General features: G+C 40.7%; 2 protein-coding genes and 1 long non-coding RNA gene across 21 annotated transcripts in view; 1 reads left to right on the top strand and 2 right to left on the bottom strand.

Moving 5' to 3' along the window:
- Positions 1-2,880: 2,880 nt before the first annotated feature.
- LOC142943519 (HLA class II histocompatibility antigen, DP alpha 1 chain-like) lies at positions 2,881-5,284 on the bottom strand. The gene is made up of 4 exons (XM_076085080.1): positions 5,140-5,284; positions 4,763-4,991; positions 3,752-4,050; positions 2,881-3,231 (listed from the first exon to the last, which is right to left on the bottom strand). The coding sequence occupies exons 1-4, from the start codon at positions 5,201-5,203 to the stop codon at positions 3,110-3,112; spliced, it is 714 nt and encodes a 237-aa protein (XP_075941195.1). The 5' UTR covers positions 5,204-5,284; the 3' UTR covers positions 2,881-3,109.
- Positions 5,285-6,249: 965 nt separating this feature from the next.
- LOC142943520 (uncharacterized) lies at positions 6,250-7,812 on the top strand. Its single transcript, XR_012952080.1, has 3 exons — positions 6,250-6,300; positions 6,590-6,865; positions 7,377-7,812. It is a non-coding gene; the product is annotated as an uncharacterized LOC142943520 (long non-coding RNA).
- Positions 7,813-10,218: 2,406 nt separating this feature from the next.
- Positions 10,219-15,070, bottom strand: part of ctc1 (CTS telomere maintenance complex component 1) — a 15,784-nt gene continuing 10,932 nt past the window's right edge. The window contains exons 15-27 of one of the 19 annotated variants that reach the window (XM_076085032.1): positions 15,033-15,070; positions 14,915-14,961; positions 14,630-14,842; positions 14,256-14,324; positions 13,970-14,176; positions 13,748-13,821; positions 13,655-13,710; positions 13,526-13,590; positions 13,341-13,488; positions 11,066-11,121; positions 10,817-10,973; positions 10,613-10,727; positions 10,219-10,533 (exon numbers count right to left, since the gene is read on the bottom strand). The exon at positions 15,033-15,070 is cut by the window's right edge and continues 85 nt beyond it. In XM_076085032.1, the coding sequence (XP_075941147.1) occupies positions 10,442-10,533; positions 10,613-10,727; positions 10,817-10,973; positions 11,066-11,121; positions 13,341-13,488; positions 13,526-13,590; positions 13,655-13,710; positions 13,748-13,821; positions 13,970-14,176; positions 14,256-14,324; positions 14,630-14,842; positions 14,915-14,961; positions 15,033-15,070 (1,337 nt within the window). In that variant the 3' untranslated portion in view covers positions 10,219-10,441. Of the gene's footprint in view, positions 10,534-10,612; positions 10,728-10,816; positions 10,974-11,065; positions 11,122-12,773; positions 13,294-13,340; positions 13,600-13,654; positions 13,822-13,858; positions 13,896-13,969; positions 14,177-14,255; positions 14,325-14,629; positions 14,843-14,914; positions 14,962-15,032 lie in introns of those variants that run through there. The other 18 variants (XM_076085033.1, XM_076085035.1, XM_076085034.1 and 15 more) reach the window with 18 other exon arrangements.

Here is a 15,070-nt window from a genome sequence, read left to right as displayed (position 1 = left end):
TATAAATATAATTCATATACATATTATTATAACTAGTATTATTATTATCATTATTATGTGTCTTACAGTTAAATATTGTTGTATTTCTAAACCTGTCTTCATGTAGATGTGTCGTCATTTATGATCAATTCATCAGATAATCTGTGAGAATAGGATCCAGTCATTAATCATTTACATTTATTATTAGATATTTATCATATATATATATATATATATATATATATATATATATATATATATATAATTTATTGTTCAGTGGCTTCAACTTGTTTCTAAAGTTATGTTTTTTACAGAAACAAAACAGTGAAATGAAGCAAAAACCAGAAAAGTAAAAACCATTAGAAGTTATTTAATATTTATAGATGAAAACATTAATCTTCGATAAAACAATAATTAACATCCAGCTGTTTGTGAAACTTTATGAATTATTTATTATCATCATTGTTATTGTTTGTGTTTGTGAACACAGACTCAGTTATAATGTATTATAACGCACTCCATTCAGATTCTTATCCTCATAATAATCATAATAATAATATATAATAATAATATAATAATAATAATAATCAGCACTGGACCTCCTGATGCAACAATTAATACTATATTTATCTCACATCAAACAAACTTATATTAATTTATTTTCTTCCCTCGATAATAAATAATAATAATAAAGAAAAAGAACATTTAGGTAAAAACGTTTATTTTATAATTACAGATTTATAACTGAAGCTCTGAAGTCTTTACTCATAAAAACACAAACTACAGTTTAATGTACCCTTACCTTTACTAAGGCTTTATTAGTTATAACTAATGGGTTAGGGTTATTATTATTATCATTATTAATTGGTCGTGATTATGAATCGTGTCGTTAACGTGAAGAGTCTTGACTGTTACGGATCAAATGAGAGTTAAAGTGACACAGAAGCACGTTTATTGACAATAAAAGAAACAGAAGAAGAAGAAGTCAGGAATCAGCAGAAGGGGGTGGAGCCACAAAATGTACTCAAGGAGAAGTACTGTTACTTTGTAAAAAACACAAAAGTAGAAGTACTCATCCAAACAACTACTTAGGTACAAAAGTGTTAGATTAGCAAGTTATATCAGAAAGGTACATACAGTGCCTTGCATAAGTATTCACCCACCTTGGATGTTTTCCCCTTTTGTTGTTTTTATACATGAAATCATGGTCAATATAATTTGGCTTTTTTGTCAAGAATTTGCAAAAAAGCTTCTTTCATGTCAAAGTGAAAACAGATTTTTACAAACTAATGTCAATTAATTAAAAATATATAAGGTAAAGTAAATGATTGCATAAGTATTCACCCCCTTTAAAGTGACTGACCTAACTCAACAGAAGTGCAGCTAGTTGATGCCAGCAGTGTCACAAGTAGTGAGATGAGATGACCTGAGTGCAGTTGATGTGTGTCAGTGATTGTAGTATAAAAACACCTGTCTGGGAGCTCCAGTCTCTGGTTCATCAGTGTTCCTGCTACAACTGCAACATGAAGACAAAAGAACACTCCAAGCAACTCAGAGGAAAGATCATTGAGAAGTACAAGTCAGGAGATGCTACACAAATATTTCCACCTCACTGGACCTCCCACAGAGTTCACTTCAGTCCATCATTAAGACATGGAAGGAGGATGGGACTAGTTTAAATCTCCTAGAGCTGGCCGTCCTCACAAACTGAGTGACCGGGCAAGAAGAGGACTGATGAGGGAGGCCACCAAGACACCTAGGACCACTCTGAAGGAGTTCAAAGCTTCAGTGGCTCAGATGGGAGAGACTGTACATACAGCAACTGTTGCCCGGGTTCTTCACCAGTCAGAGCTGTATGGGAGAGTGGCAAAGAGAAAGACACTGTAGAAAGAATCCGCCCAAAGGCATGTGTGAGACTCCAAGGTCAACTGGAAGAAGGTTCTTTGGTCTGATGAGACAAACATTGAGCTGTTTGGCCATCAGACTAGACGCTATGTTTGGTGAACACCAAACACTGCACATCACCACAAACACACCATGTCCACCGTGAAGCATGGTGGTGGCAGCATCATGCTCTGGGGATGCTTCTCAGCAGCAGGCCCTGGAAGGCTTGTGAAGGTAGAGGGGAACATGAATGCAGAAAGATATCCCCAAATCCTGGAGGATGATCTGACTCAGTCTGCAAGAGAACTACGACTTGGGAGAAGATTTATTCTCCAGCAAGACAACGACCCCAAGCATACAGCAAAAGCTCCACAGAATGGTTCAAAGACCACAAGGTGAATGTTCTGGAGTGGAAGTCAAAGCCCAGACCTCAATCCAATCCAGAATCTGTGGCTGGACTTGAGAAGAGCTGTTCACGCCCGATCATTGAGTAACCTGACAGAGCTGGAGCTGATTTGAAGAAGAATAGAGAAACATCTTAGTGTCCAGATGTGCCAGCCTGAGTGAGACACACACACACACACACACACACACACACACACTCAGTGAGGCACATCCACTCACACACACACACACACACACACACACACACACACACACACTCAGTGTGACACATCCACACACACACACACACACACACACTCAGTGCTGTGATTGCAGCCAAAGGTGCATTTACTAAATACTGAGCTGAAGGGGGTGAATACTTATGCAATCTTTACTTTACCTTATATATTTATAATTAATTGACATTATTTTGTAAAAATCTGTTTTCACTTTGATATTAAAGTTGTTTTTTGCAAATTCTTGTCAAAAAAGCCAAATCATACTGATCATGATTTCATGTATAAAAGCAACAAAAGGATGAAACATCCAAGGGGGGTGAATACTTATGCAAGGCACTGTATGTATACATATACATTTATATATATACATACTGTATATCAATGATAGACACGGTTATATCTCTGCAGATGTTACCTTTATTTCAAAATAAGAGCACGCTGATAACTAAGATTCATACAATAATAAGAGATGAGAAACAGAAATAACATTAATTAAACTGGATTAGATGATGAAGACGAGTCGATCAGATGATGAAGACGAGACGATCAGATGATGAAGACGAGTCGATCAGATGATGAAGACGAGACGATCAGATGATGAAGACGAGTCGATCATTAATCAATCAGCTGCACTCGTTTCCTTTGATGAGGAAGAAGGTTCCAGCAGCGACACCGAGCAGACCGACAGTCAGACCGACTCCACAGAAGACCGCTGGACCAATGCTGGGCTGAGGCTGCTGCACATCTGGAGACAGAAAACACAGAGACATTAAGGTTCACCTCCACATCTGGAGACAGAAAACACAGAGACATTAAGCTTCACCTCCACATCTGGAGACAGAAAACACAGAGACATTAAGCTTCACCTCCACATCTGGAGACAGAACACACAGAGACATTAAGCTTCACCTCCACATCTGGAGACAGAAAACACAGAGACATTAAGCTTCACCTCCACATCTGGAGACAGAAAACACAGAGACATTAAGCTTCATCTCCACATCTGGAGACAGAAAACACAGAGACATTAAGCTTCATCTCCACATCTGGAGACAGAAAACACAGAGACATTAAGCTTCACCTCCACATCTGGAGACAGAACACACAGACATTAAGCTTCATCTCCACATCTGCAGACAGAACACACAGAGACATTAAGCTTCACCTCCACATCTGGAGACAGAAAACAGAGACATTAAGGTTCATCTCCACATCTGGAGAACTGAGCTGTTTGTTTGTTGTGCAGATGTTAATAAGGTTCTCACCATAGAACTTGGTCTGTGGCTGGTCCAGGGCCAGATGTTTCACTGTACAGCCGTAGATGTCTCCCAGCTGTGGGGTGAACTCCAGGGTGGAGAACTGATTGAAGGTTCCGTCCTTGTTGACGAAGGGAACGTTGGTGCTGCTTCCTTCAGTGACGTTCTCCTCGTTCTTGGTCCAGGAGAACTCCACAGGAGCAGGATAGAAACCAGTCACATGACAGATGAGGGAGTTCTTCTGTCCTGGTTCCACTTTGTCTCTGGTGTAGATCATGTGACTGGAAGGAGGATCTGAACAGAACACACTCTTAATAAAATGTTCTCATGAGATGAATCGTTACTTTGATTACTCTCATGTTCCAATGTTCTCATGTTTGTTTGTTGTTCAGACTGTTAGCAAACTAACTGATGAGAACAGTGTATTTTAAGAACCTTGTTGAAGTTGTTCTGAGAGACTTTAGTTGTTGTTTAGAGGAACTCTGGCTGTTTGTTCTTTAATCAACAATAAATATCTAAAATATACGTTTGGTTTAAAGTGTAAATAGAAAATAAAACAAACATCAGATAAATGAACAAACATTAAAGTAAACAACATAAAATGATTTCATGATGCTGATGTTTTATACTTTAATGTAACATGAAGTATATTTTATTTACAACAGTAAGATGTTAACAGTTTAAACAGCTGAAGACACATTAAAAATAATAATAATATAATAATAAATATATATATATATATATATATATACTTACACACATATATATATATATGTGTGTATATATATGTATATATATATATATATATGTATATATGTATGTGTATATATGTATATATATATGTGTATATATATATGTGTATATATGTATATATATATATATATGTATATATGTATGTGTATATATACGTATGTATATGTATATATATATGTATGTATATGTATATATACGTATATATATGTATACTTACACATATATATAAGTATGAAGTGTTTGTCTTTACCTCGCTCCGGTGAGAACTCCTTTAAGGCTTCACGCAATGTTTTCAGGTTCTGTTTGCAGATCTCTTGATTAGCCACAGCTTGTTCATAAGCTCCTGAGTAGGTAATGTGATCTACAAAAGGAGGCTGAGGCTCGACTCCTTTCTTGTGTTTGAAGTCTGCGTACCAAATCTCTTCACCATCCAGACCGTACATGTCCTCTCCACCAGAGTCTGAACAGCCACTAAGATTAATGTCCTCATGAAGAACTGAAGAGAAAACAAAGTTCAGCTGAAGACTGTTTGTTTGTTGTTCAGACTGTTAGTCAACAAAGTGTTAGTAAACAAAGTATGTTAGTAAACAAACTGACTGTTTGAACCATCAGAGGTTTAAACTGAACTGAAACATGAAACTTACCGTCAGCTGAGACCCAGAGGACACCAGAGAGGACGAGGACCACCATCATCTTCATCATCTTCATCAGCTCCCTGTAGACCTGAACCCGTCTGAGACTCTGTAGACCTGAACCCGACTGAGACCCTGAACCCGTCTGAGACCCTGTAGACTCTGAACCGGTCTGAGGAGGACTGACAGAAACTCCAGCAGCAGCTGAGCTCTTTCACACAACGAGCCAATGAGAGAGCAGAGATGGTGTGATGTCATCAGTGTCCAGGTAGAGAAGGCTGCTGCTCTCATGAACTTTAACAGACACAACGACTCAATCAGTCATCAGCACTGTGTTCATACAGGCTTTTCAAAATAAAGTCTTTAAATTCAGACTAAAGTTTCATCTTCAACATTAATATTTTATTTTTGATAAATGAATACAGAAGATGAAGATAGATTAAAATTATATTATTTATTATTTACAAAGTGTTGATTTGAAGATATTAACCTGCTGCCTCACAGCTTCCTGTTTCAAGAGTTTCACAATAAAAGGTTGATTCCTATAACTCTGTGACGAGCTCGTCTCTCCTCTCAGCTTCTTTTAGATCTGAATCACAGCTGAAGAGTCGTCATGAAGTTCTCTTTCATTCATTAAATACACGTTTTATACTCGTTTCCACTGGCCGTCACTCATGAACAATAAATAAGTTATACTGCACTATTACCTCTGTTTGCACTGTTACCACCACTTGCACTATCACCTCAATTCCATTGCCATTGTTTATAGGTTTATGTTCACATGTGTGTGTGTATATATATATATATATATACACATATATATATATATACATATATATACACATATATATACATATATATATATATACATATATATATATATATGTACACTCTTTCCTTTGGATATATATTTACACTTATATTGTATATAGCTGTTAAATGTCTATACCTACATCTACTTTTTTTTGCTGCCCTTTTTATTCTTTACATATATATTTTTTTGTTGTTTATTGTAAATTTGTGTTGTACATTGAGAGCGGAGTGGAAACCGGAGTCAAATTCCATGTATGCGGAAGCATACATGGCCAATAAAGCTGATTCTGATTCTGATATTTATATACGTCCACATGTTCATTAATCATTTAACTCATCAATGAGGTCATGTGATCAGAGGTAAAACATTAAAGATTAATATTTATCTTTTGTTTTCTGCAGCAAAGTCATTTAAATAAAACGCCTCAAAAGGTAAAAATATTTGACTGAAATAACTTTAATATTTAATATTTTAATTCATAACTTCACTCATTAATCACACGATGTGTTTAATCTGCTGCATTCTTTCAGGAAACAAAAGGATTAAAAGAAGATTAAAGAGTGTTTTTATGAACCTGATGAAACAGAAGCTCTGAAACATGACACTCTTCTTCTTCTTCTTCTTCTTCTTCTTCTTCTCTGATTTAAGGTGAAAACATGTAGTTTGATGAAGTGAGACAGTTTGAGTTCCCTCGTTCTCTGAAACCAGTGGAACCAGTCAGACCACACGATGCCTTCAGGCGTCTCCGTACAGCCAGGAGTTCCCCTCTGAGGCTCAGCTGGAACAGTCACTTAGCATGAGGAGTCTGGGGTTTCCTGCAGCACCTGAACGCAGCAGCGTCTGTGGAAAGTCCCATTCTTTACTTTCACTTCCAAGTCAGCAGCCAATCAGAGAGAGAGCTGCTGGTGAGTCATCAGTTACCAGGTGAAGCAGCTCAGACTCACAGCTTGTGTCTCAATTCAGGGTCTGCATCCTGCGGAGGCTGCATTCGTAGACCGGTTGCGTCACAGCGCTGCGACTAGTGCTGTCCCATTTCACATTTCTGTTGAAGAGTCCTTCAATGCAGCCTTCTGGTCCCAGATTAGGAGGACACATCTGATGTGGCGGCCCAGCATATCCCAAGATGCATTGCGTGCCGGTGCGCTATTACCGGCAGCTCGGCTGCCTGCATCCGACCGTAGTGAACCTTGTAAAGTAACTTTTAATAACTTGACTTTCAAACCTCAGAGGTTGAATAATATCTTACTGAGTTTGTGATGATTTTACAGATGATTTATACTTTATATCATGTACATAAACGGACCAACGTGAGCTCAGGTAGACAGGTTGTGAACCTGAAATATCACTTTAAGTCCGGTAACGTTTCAAACGTTGAGATTAACACGAATTCACTGAATTTGAGTATTTTGCTGATTGTGTTCTTGTTTTGTTACAGAGAGCAGGAGCTGAGGGGAGAACGATGGACAAACATTCAGCAGCTGTAGCTTTGAATTAAGACATTAGTCCATTTGTAATATCTCCATGTGACCATCCTGTACTTAAGGTTACAGTTACATGATCTCTCATCCTGTACAAAGCCTTCACTAATAACACAACCAGTACATCCTTCTCATGTGTTCATGTTGCTGTCACAGAGAGGACAGTTGTGATGTCACCTTTTTATTTTATTTATTTAAATTGACATAAGACGTCCATGTAAATGATTTCTATGTGAATATGTATATATTCTGCTGTGTAAAATGTGTCAATCTTCTAAGTTTGCATCCCTGTGTGAACATTATTGATAAATGTTTCTCTTTTCATCAACTTATTTAAAAATATAAAGTATATGCACATGTGTTACTGAGAGTTAATAAACACGTTTGCTGACATTTGTTTTGCTGCTGTTAATATTAACTGTCTTGATTGATTTCCTCTGCCTTAGGATTGCTATATATATATATATATATATATATACATATATATATATATATATATATGTATATATATATATATATATGTGTGTATATGTATATATATATATATATATATACATATATATATATATATATACATATATATATATACGTATATATATATACGTATATATATATATATGCGACGTTCTCCTCCTCTGTGACGTTCTCCTCACCTGCGATGTTCTCCTCCCGTGACGTTCTCGTTCTCTTCCCCCGTGACGTTCTCCTCCCCTGTGACGTTCTCTTCTGTTGTGGAATATTTCTATGACTAGTCGGGAGAAGAGTATAAAGGTTTTTTAGTCAATATCAAACGAACAGATTCTTGATGAATGATCAAAGTGTGTAAAGTCAATTTATTGCGTTGCAAGCAAGGAGAGCAGTTTCACAGATACGTATTTCAGTAACCTGTGAGAGTGCCCCCCAGAATCATCTCCGTACATTCTTATTTATACCTTTACAAACAAAGGAGACAGTGAGAAGAAGGGGGGGACAAGTGGGGGACAAGTCATACGTGTGCATCAGTGTCTGGTACATGTCCTCTGCATTACAGGAAGGCGCCTCATTCTCTGTCGCTGCCCTATATGGCTTGCATGTGCCTCATCTTATGCTATTGCCCTATATGGAATGTTTTATGTCACAGCGGGCACTTTCCTCTTACAGAGACTATGCAGAGAACATGTTAGAACATATTTTACCGTTACACTTCCCCCGTGACGTTCTCCTCCCCTGTGACGTTCTCTTCCGTACAGAACGGTTCTCTACGTGAAGAGAACGTCGCAGCTCTCCAGAAACCTCCGGGTGACATAAAGACTACGTCTATGATCGTTTGACTCTTTCTTCCTCTTATTTAACTTTTTATTCATACATTCTCTCCTGTCAACATATTCAGTACGTTACTTTATTTTGAAATGTGCAGCGTAAACAAAGATGACTTATTATTTGTGTTATTATTGTGTGTTGTCACACTGCAGGATACAGTGAGCTGTATAAACGTTAAACACAAGAGGAGATAACAGTTATTAGCTGCAGCATTAATCAAGTGTGTGTGTGTTGCTGTCTGTGTGGCTGTGTGCGTGCGTGTGCGTGCGTGCGTGCGTGTGTGTGTGTGTTGTACAGTCAGCAGTCATGTGATCACACTCAGCAGCAGCGTCTCTGTTCAGCAGCTTCTTGTTTAGTTTTCTCGTCTTTCTTTAACCTCAGAAACCTCAACGCAGCGTCTCTGGAAAGTCCCGACTCCTTACTTTCACTTCCTGTTCAGTCAGCAGCCAATCAGAAACAGAGCTGCAGATGAGTCATCAGTTACCAGGAGCAGACGTTTGGTGTTGAACATCAGAGAGAGAGAGGAGCTCAGCCGCCCCTACAGGTTCATCAAGGTGCCTTCAGTTCATCAAGGTGCAGCTCATCTTACCTGAGCAGGTGAAATTGAGATCAACTCATTCTAAACCCTGAGAACCCTGAGAACCCCAGAACCTCCTCAAGGACCTTTCAAACATCCTCACAGAGCATCAGAACCTTCTCAGCTATCTTTAAACTGTCCTCAAGGAACTCCAGAGTTTCCTCAAAGACCCTTAGAGCCTCTTCAGCCAGCCCAACAGTGTTCTCAAGGACCCATAGAACCTTGTCAAGCACCTTAGGAACCTCCTCAAGGACTTCCCAAACATCCCCAAGGGCCATACAAGACCCTCAAGTACCATAGGAACCTCCTCAAGGACTTCCCAAACATCCCCAAGGCCCCTACAAGACCCTCAAGTACCTTAGAAACCTCCTCAAGGACTTCCTAAACCTCCCCAAGGCCCCTACAAGACCCTCAAGTACATTAAGAACCTCAACGACTTCCTAAACCTCCCCAAGGCCCCTACAAGACCCTCAAGCACCTTAGGAACATCCTCAAGGACTTCCCAAACCTCCCCAAGGCCCCTACAAGACCCTCAAGTACATTAAGAACCTCCTCAACGACTTCCCAAACCTCCCAGGGGCCCTACACAACCCTCAAGTACCTTAAGAACATTCTCAAGGACTTCCCGAACATCCCCAAGGCCCCTACAAGACCCTCAAGCACCTTAGGAACCTCCTCAAGGACTTCCCAAACCTCCCCAAGGCCCCTACAAGCACTCAAGCACATTAGGAACCTCCTCAAGGACGCCTCAAGGCATAGTCCTGTGAACTGAGACTCTCTGTAGATGAGTTGGTCTGTTTAGTTTGAGCTCAGTTTGATGTAAAACAGCGTCCTCTGGTGGAGGAACCAGAGCAACACATGAAGGTTTTACAGACGATCAATAAACATGATTCTATTCTATTGAAATAAAAGCTGAAACAGACTTCAGGAGAAATAAATGAATATTTAATAACTTATATCAACATGTCAAACCAAACGAAACGAAACAGAATATCAACACATTCTATAAAACAGAGAAAACATTCAAAGTAAGGTGAACTGGCTCCGCCTCTTCCTGTGGTCAGTGTGCAGACAGGTGAGATCAGTCAGCGTTGACCTGTATGGGTGCGTTGTTGTGTACGGGTGCGTAGACGTGTACGGGTGAGATCAGTCAGCGTTCAGGTGCAGACAGGTGAGCTGTAGAGGAGGAGTCACTCTGGTCATGAAGTCTCGTTCTCCTCTGCTGAACCTCTTCATCTCTGAAACGAACATGAACTTCGTCAACATGGCCACCGGTCTGCAGGTGTTGACCAGGTGAGAGCGATTATATGTTCGTACCTTCTGATCTCTGGTTGTTTTGTTTTCTGCAGGTGAGAGAGAGCTGACGACACACAACATCACTGCTGCACACACACAACAGGAAGTGGAGGAGAGGGTCATCAGAGTCACACACCTGAGAGAGACACACAGGTAAATACACACAGCTGAGAGAGACACACAGACACACTGTAATTGGTCCACAGCTGCTGTGATGTCACTGACCAGGCTCCGCCCCCGGGGGTAGACTCTGACGTGACCTCTGACCCTTAGCGCTCTCTGAAGCCCCTCCCACTGAGAATCAGCCAATCCCAGCAGAGGACGAACCAGAGCACCTGAGAACCACAGGTGAGCCTCACCGGTGCCGTCATCGATCACAATCCTGACCAATCAAACAAGTACATCAACATGCTGCTTAGAGAGTATAAGTACACAGAAACACACTCATATGAGCAGAAGAAGAAGAAGTCTTACTTTGCTTTGGACTGAAAGACGGACGAAGATGATCGACACTGAGGACTGGAACAAGTCTAAGAAACAGAGAGAATAAACAAAGACATGAAGAGTAAAGTGTCCTCTAGTGTCCTCTACTGGAGACAAAGTTCATAACAAAGACATGAAGAAGAGTAAAGTGTCCTCTAGTGTCCTCTACTGGAGACAAAGTTCATAACAAAGACATGAAGAGTAAAGTGTCCTCTACTGGAGACAAAGTTCATAACAAAGACATGAAGAGTAAAGTGTCCTCTACTGGAGACAAAGTTCATAACAAAGACATGAAGAAGAGTTTTCAGTGGGTCGCGGGCCTTTGCCTGACGAGGCTTTCATGCAGTGGAATTCTTCCAACACTAAATTCTCTTTTTAGAAGATGAGAAAATATAATATTGTGGCTTCTTCACTTCACCCTCAATGAACTGAATTTAAAGCTGCAGAGCAATTCAGTGAAAATAACTTTTCTAAAATGAATTCTGTTACGTAATTTATTTTTTAATCCAGCCGTTATTTTACTTTAAATGAGAAGAACATTTATTTATGTATTTCTATGTATTATTTATAATCCATCCAGTTAAATTTAAAGTGAGAATAATATTTGTTAAAATATAATTGATGTGTACTTTCTTTATTTGATTTGGCAGTTGTTTACTACACAGAGACGTTACTACTACTAGACTTCTTGAATGAATATATATATATATATATATATATATATATATATATATATATATATATATATATATATATATATATATATATATATATATATATATATATATATATATATATATATATATATATATATATATATATATATATATATATACACACACACACAGCATCATAGTGATGAAGAGTAGAGCTGGGTCACCTTCATCACCTCTGAGCTACAGAATCATAGTGATGAAGAGTAGAGCTGGGTCACCTTCATCACCTCTGAGTTACAGCATCATAGTGATGAAGAGTAGAGCTGGGTCACCTTCATCACCTCTGAGTTACAGCATCATAGTGATGAAGAGTAGAGCTGGGTCACCTTCATCACCTCTGAGTTACAGCATCATAGTGATGAAGAGTAGAGCTGGGTCACCTTCATCACCTCTGAGCTACAGCATCATAGTGATGAAGAGTAGAGCTGCATCACATGCTCTGACTGTCATGAAGACACAACACACACATGTAGATGAAAGGTGTGAAACATGTTGTTCCTGTTGCACAGCAGTGGAACGTTTCACACACACACACACTGAGCACAGATAGTGAAGAGATAGAACTGCTGCTGTGTGAAGAGAACACTGCTGCTAACAACAACCTGATGTGTTTAAAGTGTTTACACACAATGTTATTCACCTTTAGTTCATAGAGCAGCACTTTTGAATTCATTATTGAACTTTGCCATAACAATGCAATTAATCACGATTAAAAATTGTAATCGTTGCCCAGCACTAATATATATATAGATATATAATTTGGGTCGTGGGTCGCGGTTTGTCATTAAGGGGTGATGGTGGGTCCGGCAGCCAGACCAGTTGAGAACCACTGCTCTCGTGCAGTGATTCTCAACTGGTGGACCCGTTCTCAGTGGGTCGCCTTTGCCTGAAAAAAAAAAAAAATCCTGTGCTTTTATTTTGAAGGGGATTTTTAATGCAGTGGAGTGCCGTCTATTCACACTCCTGAACAATATTTGGTGTTAATGTCTTGTAATGTTAATATCAGCAGAGGATGAACTGAAGACTAACCCTCTGTCTAATGACACTATGAGTATTGAACTGAAGACATGTCGGATGACATCAACAACAGACCACAGATCAGATTTAGGCAAGAGGTCATTCTGCGTCACAAATGGACGAATCTACAGACACAAAACAAAGCAGTTTTACTCGTTTAGGTGGAACATGTGGGACGGGGACAGACAGGAACTATGTCTCTGCACTAGAGAGCTCCTACACTACGATGCAGAGGACATGTTCAGCTCAGGTTCAGACTGATCCATCTTTACATTAAAGAACTTTGAGAAGTTGAACATTTGGGTCGCTGCTTGTCATGAAGAGGTGATGGTGGGTCCATCAGCCAGACCAGCTGAGAACCACTGAACTAGTGTCCTCTAGTGGAGACAAAGTTCATAACAAAGACATGAAGAAGAGTAAAGTACAATAAAAGTAAAAAAAAGTATTGTAGTAAAGAACCCAATAGAACCCAGTAGAGTGGAGCACCTATATGAAGACAGTATAACCCAATAGAACCCAGTAGAGTGGAGCACCTGTATGAACCCAGTAGAACCAGGTAGAGTGGAGCACCTGTATGAACCCAGTAGAACCCAGTAGAGTGGAGCACCTGTATGAAGACAGTAGAACCCAGTAGAGTGGAGCACCTGTATGAAGACAGTAGAACCCAGTAGAGTGGAGCACCTGTATGTACACAGTAGAACCCAGTAGAGTGGAGCACCTGTATGAAGACAGTAGAACCCAGTAGAGTGGAGCACCTGTATGAAGACAGTAGAACCCAGTAGAGTGGAGCACCTGTATGTACACAGTAGAACCCAGTAGAGTGGAGCACCTGTATGAACCCAGTAGAACCCAGTAGAGTGGAGCACCTGTATGAAAACAGTAGAACCCAGTAGAGTGGAGCACCTGTATGTACCCAGTAGAACCTAGTAGAGTGGAGCACCTGTATGAAGACAGTAGAACCCAGTAGAGTGGAGCACCTGTATGTACACAGTAGAACCCAGTAGAGTGGAGCACCTGTATGAACCCAGTAGAACCCAGTAGAGTGGAGCACCTGTATGAAAACAGTAGAACCCAGTAGAGTGGAGCACCTGTATGTACCCAGTAGAACCTAGTAGAGTGGAGCACCTGTATGAACCCAATAGAACCCAGTAGAGTGGAGCACCTGTATGAAGACAGTAGAACCCAGTAGAACCCAGTAGAGTGGAGCACCTGTATGAAGACACTCCCACACAGCGAGCAGCTCCACTCCAGCTGCAGGAACAGGAAACACACCACATGACCTCTGACCTGGCCCACAATGCACCTCTGCTCTCTGCTCACTGCCCACACACCCAGATGCATCATGGGAGCAGGAGGAGGCCGGGCGGAGCTGAAAGGAAACAGATCGACTCGATCAGTAAATGATGACGTAGCGATATAAACACCTGTTATTGATCCAGAGTGGTTACCTCACATCTCCAAGAGACACGACTGTTATGGAGCTGAGAGGAAGAGAGCTGCAGTACACACCTCCTGACCTGAGACACAGACAGACAGGGAGGTAGGGAGAGAGGCAGGGAGACAGAGAGAGACAGGGAGACAGACAGGCAGAGAGAGACAGGGAGACAGAGAGAGAGAGAGAGACAGGCAGGGAGACAGACAGACACAGAGAGAGAGAGAGAGACAGAGAGAGACAGGCAGGTAGACAGAGAGACAGACAGGGAGACACACACACACACACACAGAGAGAGAGACAGACAGGGAGAGAGAGAGAGAGAGACACACTTCACTGCGTCACAGCTTCCTCACTCAGATCACTTCAAACACATTTAGTGTTCGTTACCTCGACACTCTACGCTGGAAACCAGAGATCAGCAGTGTGTTGCCAGGCAACAGGCCAGGTGGGTAGGGGGTGTGGCTCAAGTCCAGGTACACCTGAAGACTCCGCCCAGTTTGGTCACACACTGTGAGGCGCACACCAGCATCTGAGTCACTGGTCCTGTTGTTGAGACTGATCCTGTCACACACCTGAGCCTGAAAACACACTAACTCTGACCTGCACACATCAACAGACAGGTGAGAGTCAGACACACCTGAGACCATAACAATCAATCAGAGATCAGTTTACCTGCAGTCCAAGACATCAGAGACGGACAGGTGTGTGGGCGAGAGAGCCTGACGACAGAGAGAGAGAGAGAGAGTTTTATTTCTTCCGTTTGTGTGATCAGTAACACTGTGTGTCTCACCTGCAGCAGGGGGCGTGTCACAGTGTGGAGCCTCCAAT

Source organism: Anarhichas minor, unplaced genomic scaffold (genome assembly GCF_050575085.1).
Source record: "Anarhichas minor isolate MPS153535 unplaced genomic scaffold, ASM5057508v1 ptg000137l, whole genome shotgun sequence".
Classification (NCBI taxonomy): Eukaryota; Metazoa; Chordata; class Actinopteri; order Perciformes; family Anarhichadidae; genus Anarhichas; species Anarhichas minor.
The sequence above is the reverse complement of the archived record's forward strand: the minus strand, read 5'-3'. Positions and strand labels throughout refer to the sequence as shown.